The sequence below is a fragment of the Sus scrofa genome, chromosome 1 (assembly GCF_000003025.6).
Source record: "Sus scrofa isolate TJ Tabasco breed Duroc chromosome 1, Sscrofa11.1, whole genome shotgun sequence".
In the NCBI taxonomy this organism is placed as follows: domain Eukaryota; kingdom Metazoa; phylum Chordata; class Mammalia; order Artiodactyla; family Suidae; genus Sus; species Sus scrofa.
In genome coordinates this window covers 158,061,880-158,081,624 of record NC_010443.5, presented here as the reverse complement: position 1 = coordinate 158,081,624, position 19,745 = coordinate 158,061,880, and the positions used below count along the sequence as shown (strand labels likewise).

General features: G+C 46.6%; 2 protein-coding genes across 2 annotated transcripts; both read right to left on the bottom strand.

Annotated features, from left to right (window-relative positions):
- On the bottom strand, positions 2,358-8,194 carry LOC110261636 (serpin B3-like). Its single transcript, XM_021099545.1, has 8 exons — positions 8,100-8,194; positions 7,293-7,486; positions 6,609-6,662; positions 5,280-5,408; positions 4,845-4,962; positions 4,112-4,254; positions 3,653-3,808; positions 2,358-3,192 (listed from the first exon to the last, which is right to left on the bottom strand). The coding sequence occupies exons 2-8, from the start codon at positions 7,455-7,457 to the stop codon at positions 2,791-2,793; spliced, it is 1,167 nt and encodes a 388-aa protein (XP_020955204.1). The 5' UTR covers positions 7,458-7,486; positions 8,100-8,194; the 3' UTR covers positions 2,358-2,790.
- On the bottom strand, positions 12,246-18,040 carry LOC110261633 (serpin B3-like). The gene is made up of 8 exons (XM_021099538.1): positions 17,998-18,040; positions 17,192-17,385; positions 16,507-16,560; positions 15,174-15,302; positions 14,739-14,856; positions 14,006-14,148; positions 13,547-13,702; positions 12,246-13,080 (listed from the first exon to the last, which is right to left on the bottom strand). Exons 2-8 carry the CDS (start codon positions 17,354-17,356, stop codon positions 12,679-12,681), a joined length of 1,167 nt encoding a protein of 388 aa, XP_020955197.1. The 5' UTR covers positions 17,357-17,385; positions 17,998-18,040; the 3' UTR covers positions 12,246-12,678.

The window sequence follows — 19,745 nt, the reverse complement described above, 5'->3', positions numbered from 1 at the left end:
CTGTTTTTCCATTCACCCGCTGATGCCGATTTGAGGGGTTTTGTTGTTTGTTTGTTTGTTTGTTTGTTTGTTTCCCAAATTTTGGCCGTTATCAGTAAAGGTGCTCTGAACATCTGTACACAGGAAGGACCTGTGTAGACATGTTTTCAGTCCTCTTAGGCGACTATGAAGGCGTGGCATTGCTGGATCACATGTTAAGTAAATGTTTAATTTTTACAAGAAATTACCATAGTGTATTTCCCAAATGTCTACGCCTTTTTGTTTTCCCACCAGCAGTGTGGTAGAGTTCTTGTTGTTGCCCATTCCCTCCAATAATTGATACAGCCAGATTTTTTCTTTTTCTGTCTTTTTCGGGCCATACCCATGGCATATGGAGGTTCCCAGGCTAGGGGTCCAATCAGAACTGTAGTTGCTGGCCTACACCACAGCCAGAGCAATGGGGGATCCAAGCCGCACCTGTGAACTACACCCCAGCTCACAGCAACACCAGATCCTGAAGCCACTGAGCGAGGCCAAGGATCAAACCTGTGTCCTCATGGATGCCAGTCAGGTTCGCCTCCACTGGGCCATGACAGGAAGTCCCCTTTTTCTTTTGTAAATGGCTGCACCAGTAGCACATGGAAGTTCCCTGGCCAGGGGTCAAATTGGAGCCACATCTGTGGCCCACACCGCAGCTTCTGGCAGTGCCGGATCCTTAACCCCCTGAGCAAGGCCAGGGATCGAACCTGCATCCTCCCTAGAGACAACGTCATGTCCCCAACCCCCGAGTCACAACGGGAACTCTGCTATAGCCAGTTGTTAAAATTTAAACTTAAATTTTGGCCACTCTAGTAGCCATGACGTTGTATTCTGTGGGGAGGGACTCGGACAGCAGGTAACATCCATTCCTTCTAAAACTTTCAATAGAGTCACTTATTTGCTTTGTATCGGTATGGCCTCGTCGTATGGTTTTAGTCCATGCATTGTCATCTAGTGCTTTAAAAAGAAAGATACACAGGCGTTGGACTTCCCTTCGATTTCTCTCACGTGGCTGCCATGTCGGGCAAACGGTTGGTTCTGCGGACGGGCCTAGAACAAAGGCGAAGCTCTTCAGTTCCCAGAGAGAGATGCCACACTTGCCCTCTCCCTGATGTGACGTAGATGCCTATGAGCCTTTGTCCTCACTCATCTGCACTTACAACGTTCCTTTGAAAGCCCAACTAAAATAAAAAGTAGTTGAAAGTTGTGGTATAAGACCTTCTAACAATCACTTTTTCGAAAGGAATTCCCCCGCAACCATCCCCCCCCCACCCGCAAAACCCAACCACTCCATACCAGTTTCAAGTTCATTGAGCCCTTAGAAATTAATTCCCACACAGAGTCACACTCTGACCTTTTTTACCTAAAATGTCCTAATTCACAGTACACTTGAAAATCCCATGTCCCGGGCCAAACTTCTGGTTCTCTCATCTTCCTCACAAATTCATTCCCGTCATTTCTTTGTTTCGACCTCATTAAATGTCCCCAGGCCTCTCTGTTCATCAAGGCAAGTCTCCCTGCCCTTCATTCCCCACCCAGCCCGCTCACGGCCTGGTTTACTCTCTTGGCCATCTGTCTGTCAGTTCCCTTGACCACATCTCACACTTAATGAGGAAGCATCTGCTTCCTCTGCTCTGTTCTTGGGCTGCCGAATTCTACTGAAGAAAATTTAGACCTTGCTCCAAATGCTCCAAAATTCATGGATTATGCAATCAGCTGGCATTGAGTACTGACTGGGAAGGATTTGGAATGAGTCCCCTAAGGAAACCAATGTTCTAGAAAATAAAAATCGTCGGTACTTGACCTTCATCTGTTGGCATAGTTCAAGATCAGTTCTAGGCCCTCCTTTCTTATTATTCTTTATACTGTCTCTTGAGGCTCTTCTTCTTGCCGCTAGCTACCTTTTTTTGTTTTGTCTTTTGTCTTTTTAGGGTTACACCTGAGGCATGGGGAAGTTCCCAGGCTAGGGATCTAATCTGAGCTGTAGCCACCAGCCTGTGCCACAGACACAGCCACACCAGATCCATAACTTCCTGACCAAGAACCATGTCCTCATGGATACTAGTCAGGTTTTTCCCACGAAGCCACAACAGGAACTCCTCATTTAACTTCTTAAGGATAAAAATGCAAAGTGCCTAACATGGGCTACAAAGCCTCTCATGGTCCGGTAGCAGCCTGCAGCCTACCTCTTCAGCATCATCATGCTCTACCCTTCTTTTGAATTTTTCTGTTTATGTTTTGATGTTACCTCCAAGTTATCTGTACTATGTGTGGTGGACCACGTCCACTTTGTTGACATGGAAGAAAGCAAACACAAAAAAGGGAAAGGCAACAAGCGATATGCTTAAGTCACTGTTTTATTGATCATGTACTTCATAAAACCAAACAAGCTTGACAAGTAAGAGTCCCAGGTATCACCTAGATTCAAATAACTGTGGGTGTCTAGGTGAGTAGATTGGAGTAGTAGATAACGATTTTTGAGAGAGCAGATATGTTATTTCAAATCGAGGTGAAGACAGCGTGTTGAAACATCCTTTTTATCATATCTGGAACATTTTGTCCAAAGGGGAGTTATTGTTGGGAAATAAAGGAGGTTTGCATGGGTTTGTAGAAAGAGAGAGACAGAAAGACACGCTGTTTCAACCTTTACATTCTTAGTGATGCTATGAGATGGGAAGCAACAGGAGTCAAGGAGCACCTGTTATTTTCAGCGATCGCTTGGCCAGAACAACCCTGTGACTATCACCCTAGAGGAGCCGAGGCTAATCACATCTAAGGGGAGGAGACTCTGCCACAGAAGAGGATGCTGTTGGTCTTATTGTGCCTGATGAAGAACAGGAAAGGATGATCACAATGGAAATGGTTATTTAATGGTGCTGATGTCATGCCAGTAACAACACCTGTAGCTGCTGCGGCCTCCGTGCCCTCCTCAGTCACCTCCACAAAAGACTTGTGGACCACGCTGGATATCGCCAGCTCGCGTCTCCCGGTCATGCCCGAGAAGTCGGCATCTGCTCTGAAGGCGCTCACCATCCCCAGGGCTTCCAGCTTGGCCATGAGCTTATAGTTCTCTTCCACTTTGAACCGAGGGAGGTGCAAATCCACTTGGCTTTCCTTCATATTCTGCGAGCTCGTCCACGCTAGCAACTTCTCAGCAGTGAGTCCCTCTTCAAGCTGTAACAATGGAAAAAAGGAACAACCGGAAAAACTCTCAGTGGACGTGGAAGCAGCTTAACATTGGATCGAATCATGTGCGGAACCTTTACTTTAACAATAAATGTAAGTACAGGAGATTCAGTGATATTTTATATATAACATATATGCCCTTATCATGTATTTTACACAGTGCTATTGCATGTAATAAACTGAATCGTTGGTGTTTTATACATATGATCAGCAGAACCATTAAATAAACTTATTTTGTAAAAACATGACTCTCTCTGTCTCTGTCTCTGACTCTCTCTCTCTCTCTCTCTATATATATATATCTTTGTGTCTCAAGCTGCCAGATCATGACATATTTCCTTTGCAGACCTCAGTTCTTTTGAGTTCTGCTTCCACGAACAGCCGGTACCAGTGTTGTACCACTCGGACGTTAAACAGTGGTAGGGGCATTGGAGGAACGAGGTCTTACCTTCCGCAGACCGTCTACTTCATCTGGCAGCAGCAACAGCATGCTTAGCTCTTGGCCTGTGTACGGTATTTCCAGGATCTTGACGTGCAAGTGCTCCAGTGAGGCAAATTTGAAAGCTCTGGTTTCTCTCATCATCTGCACAGATTTGCTTGTATCCTGAAATAGATCGATGTGGCACAAAAATGCCAAGGGAGAGTAAGTAACAACAACAACATACTACCGAGATACCAAACACCTTCACCTTCTAACAGATGTTCTGGGAAATTTGTGAATCAGAGACAAGAGTCTCATCAAGACTCGCAGCCTAAAAAACTAAAGTGGTTTGAAAAGAGAATAAAATACAGCCTCAACAAATGCGACTTTCCACGAGGGTTTCTACAGTAGTCAAATATTGTGTGTAGCTTTCAGCTTTCACAACTAGCTATGTTGACGTTACTGTACATAACTTATAGACAATACCTTGTTCAGCCAAAATTTTTCTTTCGAAGTATTTTCTTTCTTAAATTCCTGGAGCCACCGCCCTTTGAAATAGATCGCGTTGACCAGAACCAGAGTGGTGGAGCTGCTCAGAATGCCTTTGGGAAACAGATCCTTGATTTTTCCTGCCAAAGAAAGAAAATCAAAGGTCTGCCATGAAAGGCACAAGTGGTTTGTCTGGAAGATGCTCTGGACGTTACAACTGAGCATGGAGTATTCACACAGGTCACTGCATTAGGGAACAAGGCCCAGGAGTTCACCAGGTGAAGCTTTCCTCGGGGCACCAGCCTGATGGAGTCGCCCTCAGGCTGACACGTCGTCTTCCGCCTGGGAGGGTCTGAGTCTCTGTCTGGGGGGACATGAGCCACCTCACTCTGAACACGGACGAACTGGCTTCGGCTCGTCTTTCCACAACCCAATTTTCTTCCTTCCTCCTCCCCTCCCTCCCTCCCTCCCTGCCTCCCACTTTGTCTTCCTCCCTAGCCTCCTCAGTTAGCTTGTTCTCTCTCTCTGTTCCTCCACCCTCCGTTCATTCTCCTCTCCTTCCTTCCTCTCTTTCTTCCTAACTCCTCGCATTTGAACTCAACATGCGGAAGCAATTGCCGCAGTGTCATCTCACTCCATCTCCTGGCTCCCCATGCAGCGGCCAGCACCGGGTTCACACACCTCCGGACTCGAAAGGGGCTCTTCGGTGAGAGCGTCTCCTATACTGTACCTTTAGTTTGGCTTTCCACCCAGGAATTGATCATCTGTCGACTTTCTTCTGCAGCATTTACAAAATCAACAGATGCCACACTGGCTAGGTAGAATTTCTTGACGTTTTCCAGGTAGTCCTTCGATGTGGGAAGGACGAAAGGAGGAATTGAGGGCCATTGATCAGTAACTAGGTAAACACCCCCAAATTCAATTATGTTCAGCCATGACCAAGTAGATTACGTAAAACAATGGCTAACCTCACCCTTCGCTGGTGGGCTGTCAGGCTCTGGGACCCTCCATGGGTGGGGCTGTGGTCAGGGACCCTGATGCACCTCAGGTAAATGCTGCCCATGTGGGTCAGCCGGGCTCAACTGCCTCCCCGTCCCCCATGTGGCGGTCCGGGGACAGAGGACCCGGTACCCAGACCGGAGATGCGACGCGCCATGAAACTCACCTGAGAAAACGAAACCTCCTTGTCCCCATAGAGCCTGTTGGCAACGCTCAGCTCGTAGGCATTGGTGGGTTTGTTTAATTCCGTCAGGAGCCTTTGAAACTGACGGTGAACAGTTCCTGCCCTTCCAACCTTCAGACAGCAAACAAATGAGTTCATTGGATTCTCTGTCGGTGTAAGGACTAGACCTGAATCAATCTGTCAGATCCACGCCTAGCGTTTGGTATCCCCGTGGATGATGTCTGTTGTTATTCCTGGATGTGTGGTGTAGTTTACAGAAAATGTCTTTCCGCATCCTTACGTTCACTCTTCCCGGTAATTCTTTCTTCCTGCTCTGACACCTTTTCTCTCCTGAACTAGAGCTGCAGCACCATTCCACTCCTGGATGTCTCCTAATGTCTCAAACGATTGGAAGTGCGCTTCCCAGCTAAGCTCCAGCTCCTTGGGGGCGAGGATCACATTGGGTCCTTCCCAGTACATTTTCCTGTGTTATGACATGATGCCCTGTCATACGCTTGGTGGGATTACCTGCTAAGACACCTCGACTGGGCTCTGTGACTGTTCACTGTGGTGGTCACCCTCCCTGTGCAGGTTCACTGCTAAGGCTTTCCATCAGCATTTCGAAGCCTTTCATTCCATTTCCATGAAAATGTAAGAGCTCACAGGATTAAGAAACTGCTCCGTGGAGCCAAGTTTTCACCTCAGGACTGTCTGAAGCTAGACGCTGCCCCTCGCTAGCTAAGAGTTTTGGGTTATTTCGGCGATAACCCATACCTTTCGAACAAAATCATGGCCCAAATTATACTTGGGTGTCTTATTACTACTCGATGCAATGTATGATTTAATTAAAATCCTGCAATTTGGGCAGCACTTTTGTGATTATGATCATTATGGTTGTTCTATAGTAACAATACATGACCTTGATCGGGGCCTCTAGTACTCCAGGCACGGTTTCCCTGTTTTGCACGTACTTGCATGTTCTCTGAAGCAGACCTTTTATTGCCCCAAGTTCACTGGGATGAGGTCACGGTGGCTCAAAGGAATTGTATTTTGCCACATTCCCCATTCTTAACCAGCAGAGCAGGAATTTGAAGCTACCTCTTCCAGCTCTGGAGCTTATGCTGTCAAGCAGATGCTAATCTCCTCTCAGGAGAACAAATACACGAGATGAATAAATATGTAATGTGAAATGAGGAACAACACTATCCAATCTATTTTGCCTAAGAGTTCCTTAGAAATAGACTTTTCCCAGTTTATCTGAAATTCTCCGTTTAAACGCTGACCCTCTTGGACATGTGGCCTCCTTCTAGACCCAAGTGATCTGTGACTCACAAGGTCTGCTGTAGCTCCTTCTGCATTCTCCGCGAGTTCCTTGAGGTGGAGGGCCTGGAGGAGACAGGAAGAGGGACAAAGACATTTTAGGCCGAAGTTTTACCTACACGAAAGAAAGAATGAGAAAGCAAGGAAGAAAGGAAGGAAGGATTGAAGGAAGGAAGGAAGGACGGAGCCAGGCAGACAAGCAAGACCAAAGCCCAAACCAAACCAAAATACAAACAATCAAGAAATAAAGGCATAAGAATAAAATAAATCACAGTTTGAGCATTTGCTCCTTGAACAACAGAGCAAAGCTGGTTGATCACCAGCCATTTCAAAGAATCCTCACTTATGTTTCATCCATTACTGAGGAAACACGTAAAGATGTCACCCACGGACTTTAGCCAATGCCTGTTTCTACCTGGACGCTTCCATTTGATGAGCCTCACCACTGGTTGTCAGGCAACTGCAGGCGTTCGCCCCAGCTCCTCCAAGGAAGCTGGGCACGGGGAAGCAGATGGGGGTGGGGGGACCACTGGGGGAGAGTGTATGCCCCCCCCCCCAGGCTCTGAGCCACCCAGTCATGGGGATGCTTGCAGCCTTCTGGGGGACCCCTGGGCACAGCCAGATCTGTGATCCCTGCACACGAGCCAACAGAGAAAGCAATGCCAAGTGTTCAAAGGAAAGGAAGCTGCCACCCACCTTTCGAATTTCTGATGCAGTGTGTCCTCGGGACCCTAAGTAAGTCATGGCTAAGGCTGACATAATGCTAAGAGGGGAATAGAAGATGTTTCCGCCCTCTGATCGTCTGATCTGTTGGAACAGGTCGACTGCAAACTGGATGATCGATTCACTGAGAGAGCTCATGGTGGGTGGCTCGATGTGGTCTGGAACTCCTGGAAAAGCATCAGATTCCTTTTACAATGAAATTCACTGAAGGGAAGCTTAGCCTGTAATGAAATTGTCCTAAAATAAATGCCTTCCATGTGGGTTGTGGCCTTCTGGCAACTAATGTTTTTCTTCTGTTTACTTTTCCAGCCTTTAGAAATTGTGCGTGGAAATATCTCATTGCTAGAAGACTATTGAAATTGGCATTTAAAGTAAAGGTTTGTGAAAAACGAATCGAACATCTTTATCGTTTCTTCCTTCCCGGTTGTACCCATCCTGGGTAGAAAATGCTTTGTTGCAGACACCAGGACAAAGATTGATGTAACAATATCCAGCCACGTCTCATCAGGCACCTCTCCGCCTTTTTCTCGAAGGCTCTGTGGGTGCAGACCACGCTCCACCCCCATCGCCCATGCTCCCAAGGGAGCATTGGGAGGGTTTTTGGAAGTAAATAAAGTACCTAAAGGTTAGAGCAGATGAAACTATTATTTTACTACTGTCCTGGCAGGAGAAGTAACATACAGCCATGCATAATCATGTCGATGCATGGTAGAGAACACATTATGGGCGTGACTTTCAGAAATGGTGCCTGTAGTTGTCAGAGCTGCAGGAAGCCCTTACCTGTACTCCTGGAGGAAGCCGAGGCGGGCAGGGAGCCTGTAAGCCTGTGCGTAGTGAACAGTCAGATTCGGAATATATACCTCCCTCTTGCCACCTCCCATTCCTCAGAGCAGGTGGAATTTCAAGTGAATCAACTTTTGATTTCTTCACCAGGTTACCGTCACCTTCGTGAGCATGAGGTCTCCATGAGGAAAGACAACCTCGTATTTCCTTTTCTCTGGCAGAAGCAACCGCGACCTGCAATCACTGGCTCATTGGACAATGCAGGTAGGTGTCTTCCTAATAACAATGAGAATAAAGTTAGAGTCCAGCTTCCTCACATACCCTGAGTTCCCACGCTCGGGAGACTGAAAACAACCCTTGAACCAAATCTGCCTCTTTTACGTGCGGAATTGTCTTCCAGGCCACTTACAACACAGACTATTAGAAAGCTTCTATTTTCTACGTGATGTTCTGAAAGGTCTTGGTCAACCCGTCTCTTGCCTCAGTCATTGTTCTGTCGGATCAGGAAGGTAGTTTGAAGTCTCAGCTTGAGTGATATTGGCGAAGTGTCTCAGCAACGAGTGGAGAACAGGTACGATTTGCCTTCCCCTAAAGGGAGCATTGGGAGGGTTTTTGGAAGTAAATAAAGTACCTAAAGGTTACTGGACCTTGGCAGTGTCCCCCGCCGCCACCTCCACACCCCTTGCCGCCACTCTCAGGTGTTCTGTGATTTCTAGTTAGTGGGAAGCCCACTTCCCTTGCAGTGTTAACATGTGCTCAGTGAGAGCAATTACTGATACAAACAGGGGCCATTTAGGTGGCAGCATTCTACTTTTATGTTTGCTTTTGCTGTTGTTTTTCTTGTCTTTTCTGGGGCTGCACCCATGGCACATGGAGGTTCCCAGGCTAGGGGTCGAGTGGTAGCTGTAGCTGCCGGCCCACGCCAGAGCCACAGCAACGCGGGATCCGAGCCGCATCTGAGACCTACACCACAGCTCAAGGCAATGCCGGCTCCTTAACCCACTGAGCGAGGCCAGGGATCGAACCCTCAACCTCATGGTTCCTAGTCGGATTTGTTAACCACTGAGCCATGACAGGAACTCCTTCTCCAACTAAATTTTAAGCATAGGTATTTTTTAACCTCTTGACTATCGGTAAATGCAACTGGATAGATTTCAAATGACAGAATTTCATCTGATTTTATTTTTTATGAAATTTATTGTTTAATTTGCAGTTTCATGATATTTCTTGATCTTTACGATAGGGATATTGGCATATAGTTAAATATGGTTAAAAATGCATGTAAATTGAAGATGGGTCAAAAGTCGGTAAGAATGGCGTTGTTCTTAAAAACATATTAAGAAGTTTTTGTTTTTTTCTTTCCCCTCAAGTACTTCCAGAGGCAATGGCAACCATGTGCATTTTGGCCAGTTCTCTTCCTCTTCCTCCTTCCCTGTCCACTTTTTGAGGCACAATTTACATAAAATGAGGGTGACACATTGTGAGGTGTACACATCAAAGACTTTTGACAAATGCAAACACCTGTTTAATCACCACTCAGGCAGGCTATGGAGCGTTCACCTCAACCAGAAATTCCCCACCGACTCTTTTATGATCAATTTCCTCCTCAACTCCAGCCCCGGGAAAGCACTACTCAGCTGTCAGGTTGGACTTCATGCAAGTGGATTTAGGTAACGTGTCCTCCTTCTCTGGAGCTTCTTTCACACAGCATAGTGCTTAGCAGCTTCATCCATGCCTCTGCAGGAATCAGTAATTTCTTCCCTTTAATTGCTTAGTAACATTCCACTGTTTTTCCATTCACCCGCTGATGCCGATTTGAGGGGTTTTGTTGTTTGTTTGTTTGTTTGTTTGTTTGTTTCCCAAATTTTGGCCGTTATCAGTAAAGGTGCTCTGAACATCTGTACACAGGAAGGACCTGTGTAGACATGTTTTCAGTCCTCTTAGGCGACTATGAAGGCGTGGCATTGCTGGATCACATGTTAAGTAAATGTTTAATTTTTACAAGAAATTACCATAGTGTATTTCCCAAATGTCTACGCCTTTTTGTTTTCCCACCAGCAGTGTGGTAGAGTTCTTGTTGTTGCCCATTCCCTCCAATAATTGATACAGCCAGATTTTTTCTTTTTCTGTCTTTTTCGGGCCATACCCATGGCATATGGAGGTTCCCAGGCTAGGGGTCCAATCAGAACTGTAGTTGCTGGCCTACACCACAGCCAGAGCAATGGGGGATCCAAGCCGCACCTGTGAACTACACCCCAGCTCACAGCAACACCAGATCCTGAAGCCACTGAGCGAGGCCAAGGATCAAACCTGTGTCCTCATGGATGCCAGTCAGGTTCGCCTCCACTGGGCCATGACAGGAAGTCCCCTTTTTCTTTTGTAAATGGCTGCACCAGTAGCACATGGAAGTTCCCTGGCCAGGGGTCAAATTGGAGCCACATCTGTGGCCCACACCGCAGCTTCTGGCAGTGCCGGATCCTTAACCCCCTGAGCAAGGCCAGGGATCGAACCTGCATCCTCCCTAGAGACAACGTCATGTCCCCAACCCCCGAGTCACAACGGGAACTCTGCTATAGCCAGTTGTTAAAATTTAAACTTAAATTTTGGCCACTCTAGTAGCCATGACGTTGTATTCTGTGGGGAGGATCTCGGACAGCTGGTAAACATCCATTCCTTCTAAAACTTTCAATAGAGTCACTTATTTGCTTTGTATCGGTATGGCCTCGTCGTATGGTTTTAGTCCATGCATTGTCATCTAGTGCTTTAAAAAGAAAGATACACAGGCGTTGGACTTCCCTTCGATTTCTCTCACGTGGCCGCCATGTCGGGCAAACGGTTGGTTCTGCGGACGGGCCTAGAACAAAGGCGAAGCTCTTCAGTTCCCAGAGAGAGATGCCACACTTGCCCTCTCCCTGATGTGACGCAGATGCCTATGAGCCTTTGTCCTCACTCATCTGCACTTACAACGTTCCTTTGAAAGCCCAACTAAAATAAAAAGTAGTTGAAAGTTGTGGTATAAGACCTTCTAACAATCACTTTTTCGAAAGGAATTCCCCCGCAACCATCCCCCCCCCACCCGCAAAACCCAACCACTCCATACCAGTTTCAAGTTCATTGAGCCCTTAGAAATTAATTCCCACACAGAGTCACACTCTGACCTTTATTACCTAAAATGTTCTAATTCACAGTACACTTGAAAATCCCATGTCCCGGGCCAAACTTCTGGTTCTCTCATCTTCCTCACAAATTCATTCCCGTCATTTCTTTGTTTCGACCTCATTAAATGTCCCCAGGCCTCTCTGTTCATCAAGGCAAGTCTCCCTGCCCTTCATTCCCCACCCAGCCCGCTCACGGCCTGGTTTACTCTCTTGGCCATCTGTCTGTCAGTTCCCTTGACCACATCTCACACTTAATGAGGAAGCATCTGCTTCCTCTGCTCTGTTCTTGGGCTGCCGAATTCTACTGAAGAAAATTTAGACCTTGCTCCAAATGCTCCAAAATTCATGGATTATGCAATCAGCTGGCATTGAGTACTGACTGGGAAGGATTTGGAATGAGTCCCCTAAGGAAACCAATGTTCTAGAAAATAAAAATCGTCGGTACTTGACCTTCATCTGTTGGCATAGTTCAAGATCAGTTCTAGGCCCTCCTTTCTTATTATTCTTTATACTGTCTCTTGAGGCTCTTCTTCTTGCCGCTAGCTACCTTTTTTTGTTTTGTCTTTTGTCTTTTTAGGGTTACACCTGAGGCATGGGGAAGTTCCCAGGCTAGGGATCTAATCTGAGCTGTAGCCACCAGCCTGTGCCACAGACACAGCCACACCAGATCCATAACTTCCTGACCAAGAACCATGTCCTCATGGATACTAGTCAGGTTTTTCCCACGAAGCCACAACAGGAACTCCTCATTTAACTTCTTAAGGATAAAAATGCAAAGTGCCTAACATGGGCTACAAAGCCTCTCATGGTCCGGTAGCAGCCTGCAGCCTACCTCTTCAGCATCATCACGCTCTACCCTTCTTTTGAATTTTTCTGTTTATGTTTTGATGTTACCTCCAAGTTATCTGTACTATGTGTGGTGGACCACGTCCACTTTGTTGACATGGAAGAAAGCAAACACAAAAAAGGGAAAGGCAACAAGCGATATGCTTAAGTCACTGTTTTATTGATCATGTACTTCATAAAACCAAACAAGCTTGACAAGTAAGAGTCCCAGGTATCACCTAGATTCAAATAACTGTGGGTGTCTAGGTGAGTAGACTGGAGTAGTAGATAACGATTTTTGAGAGAGCAGATATGTTATTTCAAATCGAGGTGAAGACAGCGTGTTGAAACATCCTTTTTATCATATCTGGAACATTTTGTCCAAAGGGGAGTTATTGTTGGGAAATAAAGGAGGTTTGCATGGGTTTGTAGAAAGAGAGAGACAGACAGACACGCTGTTTCAACCTTTACATTCTTAGTGATGCTATGAGATGGGAAGCAACAGGAGTCAAGGAGCACCTGTTATTTTCAGCGATCGCTTGGCCAGAACAACCCTGTGACTATCACCCTAGAGGAGCCGAGGCTAATCACATCTAAGGGGAGGAGACTCTGCCACAGAAGAGGATGCTGTTGGTCTTATTGTGCCTGATGAAGAACAGGAAAGGGTGATCACAATGGAAATGGTTATTTAATGGTGCTGATGTCATGCCAGTAACAACACCTGTAGCTGCTGCGGCCTCCGTGCCCTCCTCAGTCACCTCCACAAAAGACTTGTGGACCACGCTGGATATCGCCAGCTCGCGTCTCCCGGTCATGCCCGAGAAGTCGGCATCTGCTCTGAAGGCGCTCACCATCCCCAGGGCTTCCAGCTTGGCCATGAGCTTATAGTTCTCTTCCACTTTGAACCGAGGGAGGTGCAAATCCACTTGGCTTTCCTTCATATTCTGCGAGCTCGTCCACTCTAGCAACTTCTCAGCAGTGAGTCCCTCTTCAAGCTGTAACAATGGAAAAAAGGAACAACCGGAAAAACTCTCAGTGGACGTGGAAGCAGCTTAACATTGGATCGAATCATGTGCGGAACCTTTACTTTAACAATAAATGTAAGTACAGGAGATTCAGTGATATTTTATATATAACATATATGCCCTTATCATGTATTTTACACAGTGCTATTGCATGTAATAAACTGAATCGTTGGTGTTTTATACATATGATCAGCAGAACCATTAAATAAACTTATTTTGTAAAAACATGACTCTCTCTGTCTCTGTCTCTGTCTCTGACTCTCTCTCTCTCTCTCTCTATATATATATATCTTTGTGTCTCAAGCTGCCAGATCATGACATATTTCCTTTGCAGACCTCAGTTCTTTTGAGTTCTGCTTCCACGAACAGCCGGTACCAGTGTTGTACCACTCGGACGTTAAACAGTGGTAGGGGCATTGGAGGAACGAGGTCTTACCTTCTGCAGACCGTCTACTTCATCTGGCAGCAGCAACAGCATGCTTAGCTCTTGGCCTGTGTACGGTATTTCCAGGATCTTGACGTGCAAGTGCTCCAGTGAGGCAAATTTGAAAGCTCTGGTTTCTCTCATCATCTGCACAGATTTGCTTGTATCCTGAAATAGATCGATGTGGCACAAAAATGCCAAGGGAGAGTAAGTAACAACAACAACATACTACCGAGATACCAAACACCTTCACCTTCTAACAGATGTTCTGGGAAATTTGTGAATCAGAGACAAGAGTCTCATCAAGACTCGCAGCCTAAAAAGCTAAAGTGGTTTGAAAAGAGAATAAAATACAGCCTCAACAAATGCGACTTTCCACGAGGGTTTCTACAGTAGTCAAATATTGTGTGTAGCTTTCAGCTTTCACAACTAGCTATGTTGACGTTACTGTACATAACTTATAGACAATACCTTGTTCAGCCAAAATTTTTCTTTCGAAGTATTTTCTTTCTTAAATTCCTGGAGCCACCGCCCTTTGAAATAGATCGCGTTGACCAGAACCAGAGTGGTGGAGCTGCTCAGAATGCCTTTGGGAAACAGATCCTTGATTTTTCCTGCCAAAGAAAGAAAATCAAAGGTCTGCCATGAAAGGCACAAGTGGTTTGTCTGGAAGATGCTCTGGACGTTACAACTGAGCATGGAGTATTCACACAGGTCACTGCATTAGGGAACAAGGCCCAGGAGTTCACCAGGTGAAGCTTTCCTCGGGGCACCAGCCTGATGGAGTCGCCCTCAGGCTGACACGTCGTCTTCCGCCTGGGAGGGTCTGAGTCTCTGTCTGGGGGGACATGAGCCACCTCACTCTGAACACGGACGAACTGGCTTCGGCTCGTCTTTCCACAACCCAATTTTCTTCCTTCCTCCTCCCCTCCCTCCCTCCCTCCCTGCCTCCCACTTTGTCTTCCTCCCTAGCCTCCTCAGTTAGCTTGTTCTCTCTCTCTGTTCCTCCACCCTCCGTTCATTCTCCTCTCCTTCCTTCCTCTCTTTCTTCCTAACTCCTCGCATTTGAACTCAACATGCGGAAGCAATTGCCGCAGTGTCATCTCACTCCATCTCCTGGCTCCCCATGCAGCGGCCAGCACCGGGTTCACACACCTCCGGACTCGAAAGGGGCTCTTCGGTGAGAGAGTCTCCTATACTGTACCTTTAGTTTGGCTTTCCACCCAGGAATTGATCATCTGTCGACTTTCTTCTGCAGCATTTACAAAATCAACAGATGCCACACTGGCTAGGTAGAATTTCTTGACGTTTTCCAGGTAGTCCTTCGATGTGGGAAGGACGAAAGGAGGAATTGAGGGCCATTGATCAGTAACTAGGTAAACACCCCCAAATTCAATTATGTTCAGCCATGACCAAGTAGATTACGTAAAACAATGGCTAACCTCACCCTTCGCTGGTGGGCTGTCAGGCTCTGGGACCCTCCATGGGTGGGGCTGTGGTCAGGGACCCTGATGCACCTCAGGTAAATGCTGCCCATGTGGGTCAGCCGGGCTCAACTGCCTCCCCGTCCCCCATGTGGCGGTCCGGGGACAGAGGACCCGGTACCCAGACCGGAGATGCGACGCGCCATGAAACTCACCTGAGAAAACGAAACCTCCTTGTCCCCATAGAGCCTGTTGGCAACGCTCAGCTCGTAGGCATTGGTGGGTTTGTTTAATTCCGTCAGGAGCCTTTGAAACTGACGGTGAACAGTTCCTGCCCTTCCAACCTTCAGACAGCAAACAAATGAGTTCATTGGATTCTCTGTCGGTGTAAGGACTAGACCTGAATCAATCTGTCAGATCCACGCCTAGCGTTTGGTATCCCCGTGGATGATGTCTGTTGTTATTCCTGGATGTGTGGTGTAGTTTACAGAAAATGTCTTTCCGCATCCTTACGTTCACTCTTCCTTCCCGGTAATTCTTTCTTCCTGCTCTGACACCTTTTCTCTCCTGAACTAGAGCTGCAGCACCATTCCACTCCTGGATGTCTCCTAATGTCTCAAACGATTGGAAGTGCGCTTCCCAGCTAAGCTCCAGCTCCTTGGGGGCGAGGATCACATTGGGTCCTTCCCAGTACATTTTCCTGTGTTATGACATGATGCCCTGTCATACGCTTGGTGGGATTACCTGCTAAGACACCTCGACTGGGCTCTGTGACTGTTCACTGTGGTGGTCACCCTCCCTGTGCAGGTTCACTGCTAAGGCTTTCCATCAGCATTTCGAAGCCTTTCATTCCATTTCCATGAAAATGTAAGAGCTCACAGGATTAAGAAACTGCTCCGTGGAGCCAAGTTTTCACCTCAGGACTGTCTGAAGCTAGACGCTGCCCCTCGCTAGCTAAGAGTTTTGGGTTATTTCGGCGATAACCCATACCTTTCGAACAAAATCATGGCCCAAATTATACTTGGGTGTCTTATTACTACTCGATGCAATGTATGATTTAATTAAAATCCTGCAATTTGGGCAGCACTTTTGTGATTATGATCATTATGGTTGTTCTATAGTAACAATACATGACCTTGATCGGGGCCTCTAGTACTCCAGGCACGGTTTCCCTGTTTTGCACGTACTTGCATGTTCTCTGAAGCAGACCTTTTATTGCCCCAAGTTCACTGGGATGAGGTCACGGTGGCTCAAAGGAATTGTATTTTGCCACATTCCCCATTCTTAACCAGCAGAGCAGGAATTTGAAGCTACCTCTTCCAGCTCTGGAGCTTATGCTGTCAAGCAGATGCTAATCTCCTCTCAGGAGAACAAATACACGAGATGAATAAATATGTAATGTGAAATGAGGAACAACACTATCCAATCTATTTTGCCTAAGAGTTCCTTAGAAATAGACTTTTCCCAGTTTATCTGAAATTCTCCGTTTAAACGCTGACCCTCTTGGACATGTGGCCTCCTTCTAGACCCAAGTGATCTGTGACTCACAAGGTCTGCTGTAGCTCCTTCTGCATTCTCCGCGAGTTCCTTGAGGTGGAGGGCCTGGAGGAGACAGGAAGAGGGACAAAGACATTTTAGGCCGAAGTTTTACCTACACGAAAGAAAGAATGAGAAAGCAAGGAAGAAAGGAAGGAAGGATTGAAGGAAGGAAGGAAGGACGGAGCCAGGCAGACAAGCAAGACCAAAGCCCAAACCAAACCAAAATACAAACAATCAAGAAATAAAGGCATAAGAATAAAATAAATCACAGTTTGAGCATTTGCTCCTTGAACAACAGAGCAAAGCTGGTTGATCACCAGCCATTTCAAAGAATCCTCACTTATGTTTCATCCATTACTGAGGAAACACGTAAAGATGTCACCCACGGACTTTAGCCAATGCCTGTTTCTACCTGGACGCTTCCATTTGATGAGCCTCACCACTGGTTGTCAGGCAACTGCAGGCGTTCGCCCCAGCTCCTCCAAGGAAGCTGGGCACGGGGAAGCAGATGGGGGTGGGGGGACCACTGGGGGAGAGTGTATGACCCCCCCAACCCGGCTCTGAGCCACCCAGTCATGGGGATGCTTGCAGCCTTCTGGGGGACCCCTGGGCACAGCCAGATCTGTGATCCCTGCACACGAGCCAACAGAGAAAGCAATGCCAAGTGTTCAAAGGAAAGGAAGCTGCCACCCACCTTTCGAATTTCTGATGCAGTGTGTCCTCGGGACCCTAAGTAAGTCATGGCTAAGGCTGACATAATGCTAAGAGGGGAATAGAAGATGTTTCCACCCTCTGATCGTCTGATCTGTTGGAACAGGTCGACTGCAAACTGGATGATCGATTCACTGAGAGAGCTCATGGTGGGTGGCTCGATGTGGTCTGGAACTCCTGGAAAAGCATCAGATTCCTTTTACAATGAAATTCACTGAAGGGAAGCTTAGCCTGTAATGAAATTGTCCTAAAATAAATGCCTTCCATGTGGGTTGTGGCCTTCTGGCAACTAATGTTTTTCTTCTGTTTACTTTTCCAGCCTTTAGAAATTGTGCGTGGAAATATCTCATTGCTAGAAGACTATTGAAATTGGCATTTAAAGTAAAGGTTTGTGAAAAACGAATCGAACATCTTTATCGTTTCTTCCTTCCCGGTTGTACCCATCCTGGGTAGAAAATGCTTTGTTGCAGACACCAGGACAAAGATTGATGTAACAATATCCAGCCACGTCTCATCAGGCACCTCTCCGCCTTTTTCTCGAAGGCTCTGTGGGTGCAGACCAGCTCCACCCCCATCGCCCATGCTCCCAAGGGAGCATTGGGAGGGTTTTTGGAAGTAAATAAAGTACCTAAAGGTTAGAGCAGATGAAACTATTATTTTACTACTGTCCTGGCAGGAGAAGTAACATACAGCCATGCATAATCATGTCGATGCATGGTAGAGAACACATTATGGGCGTGACTTTCAGAAATGGTGCCTGTAGTTGTCAGAGCTGCAGGAAGCCCTTACCTGTACTCCTGGAGGAAGCCGAGGCGGGCAGGGAGCCTGTAAGCCTGTGCGTAGTGAACAGTCAGATTCGGAATATATACCTCCCTCTTGCCACCTCCCATTCCTCAGAGCAGGTGGAATTTCAAGTGAATCAACTTTTGATTTCTTCACCAGGTTACCGTCACCTTCGTGAGCATGAGGTCTCCATGAGGAAAGACAACCTCGTATTTCCTTTTCTCTGGCAGAAGCAACCGCGACCTGCAATCACTGGCTCATTGGACAATGCAGGTAGGTGTCTTCCTAATAACAATGAGAATAAAGTTAGAGTCCAGCTTCCTCACATACCCTGAGTTCCCACGCTCGGGAGACTGAAAACAACCCTTGAACCAAATCTGCCTCTTTTACGTGCGGAATTGTCTTCCAGGCCACTTACAACACAGACTATTAGAAAGCTTCTATTTTCTACGTGATGTTCTGAAAGGTCTTGGTCAACCCGTCTCTTGCCTCAGTCATTGTTCTGTCGGATCAGGAAGGTAGTTTGAAGTCTCAGCTTGAGTGATATTGGCGAAGTGTCTCAGCAACGAGTGGAGAACAGGTACGATTTGCCTTCCCCTAAAGGGAGCATTGGGAGGGTTTTTGGAAGTAAATAAAGTACCTAAAGGTTACTGGACCTTGGCAGTGTCCCCCGCCGCCACCTCCACACCCCTTGCCGCCACTCTCAGGTGTTCTGTGATTTCTAGTTAGTGGGAAGCCCACTTCCCTTGCAGTGTTAACATGTGCTCAGTGAGAGCAATTACTGATACAAACAGGGGCCATTTAGGTGGCAGCATTCTACTTTTATGTTTGCTTTTGCTGTTGTTTTTCTTGTCTTTTCTGGGGCTGCACCCATGGCACATGGAGGTTCCCAGGCTAGGGGTCGAGTGGTAGCTGTAGCTGCCGGCCCACGCCAGAGCCACAGCAACGCGGGATCCGAGCCGCATCTGAGACCTACACCACAGCTCAAGGCAATGCCGGCTCCTTAACCCACTGAGCGAGGCCAGGGATCGAACCCTCAACCTCATGGTTCCTAGTCGGATTTGTTAACCACTGAGCCATGACAGGAACTCCTTCTCCAACTAAATTTTAAGCATAGGTATTTTTTAACCTCTTGACTATCGGTAAATGCAACTGGATAGATTTCAAATGACAGAATTTCATCTGATTTTATTTTTTATGAAATTTATTGTTTAATTTGCAGTTTCATGATATTTCTTGATCTTTACGATAGGGATATTGGCATATAGTTAAATATGGTTAAAAATGCATGTAAATTGAAGATGGGTCAAAAGTCGGTAAGAATGGCGTTGTTCTTAAAAACATATTAAGAAGTTTTTGTTTTTTTCTTTCCCCTCAAGTACTTCCAGAGGCAATGGCAACCATGTGCATTTTGGCCAGTTCTCTTCCTCTTCCTCCTTCCCTGTCCACTTTTTGAGGCACAATTTACATAAAATGAGGGTGACACATTGTGAGGTGTACACATCAAAGACTTTTGACAAATGCAAACACCTGTTTAATCACCACTCAGGCAGGCTATGGAGCGTTCACCTCAACCAGAAATTCCCACCGACTCTTTTATGATCAATTTCCTCCTCAACTCCAGCCCCGGGAAAGCACTACTCAGCTGTCAGGTTGGACTTCATGCAAGTGGATTTAGGTAACGTGTCCTCCTTCTCTGGAGCTTCTTTCACACAGCATAGTGCTTAGCAGCTTCATCCATGCCTCTGCAGGAA

What these genes read in the sequence shown, in the direction of transcription:
- LOC110261636 (XM_021099545.1), bottom strand. Translation starts at nt 7,457, where the DNA reads ATGAGCTCTCTCAGTGAATCGATCATCCAGTTTGCAGTCGACCTGTTC. An exon ending in AGGAGGTTTCGTTTTCTCAG is followed by an intron (nt 4,963 to 5,279) that starts GTGAGTTTCATG and finishes CCCACATCGAAG; the next exon opens with GACTACCTGGAAAACGTCAA. An exon ending in AAAAATTTTGGCTGAACAAG is followed by an intron (nt 3,809 to 4,111) that starts GTATTGTCTATA and finishes GATCTATTTCAG; the next exon opens with GATACAAGCAAATCTGTGCA.
- LOC110261633 (XM_021099538.1), bottom strand. Translation starts at nt 17,356, where the DNA reads ATGAGCTCTCTCAGTGAATCGATCATCCAGTTTGCAGTCGACCTGTTC. An exon ending in AAGGAGCTACAGCAGACCTT is followed by an intron (nt 15,303 to 16,506) that starts GTGAGTCACAGA and finishes TGCTGTCTGAAG; the next exon opens with GTTGGAAGGGCAGGAACTGT. An exon ending in AAAAATTTTGGCTGAACAAG is followed by an intron (nt 13,703 to 14,005) that starts GTATTGTCTATA and finishes GATCTATTTCAG; the next exon opens with GATACAAGCAAATCTGTGCA.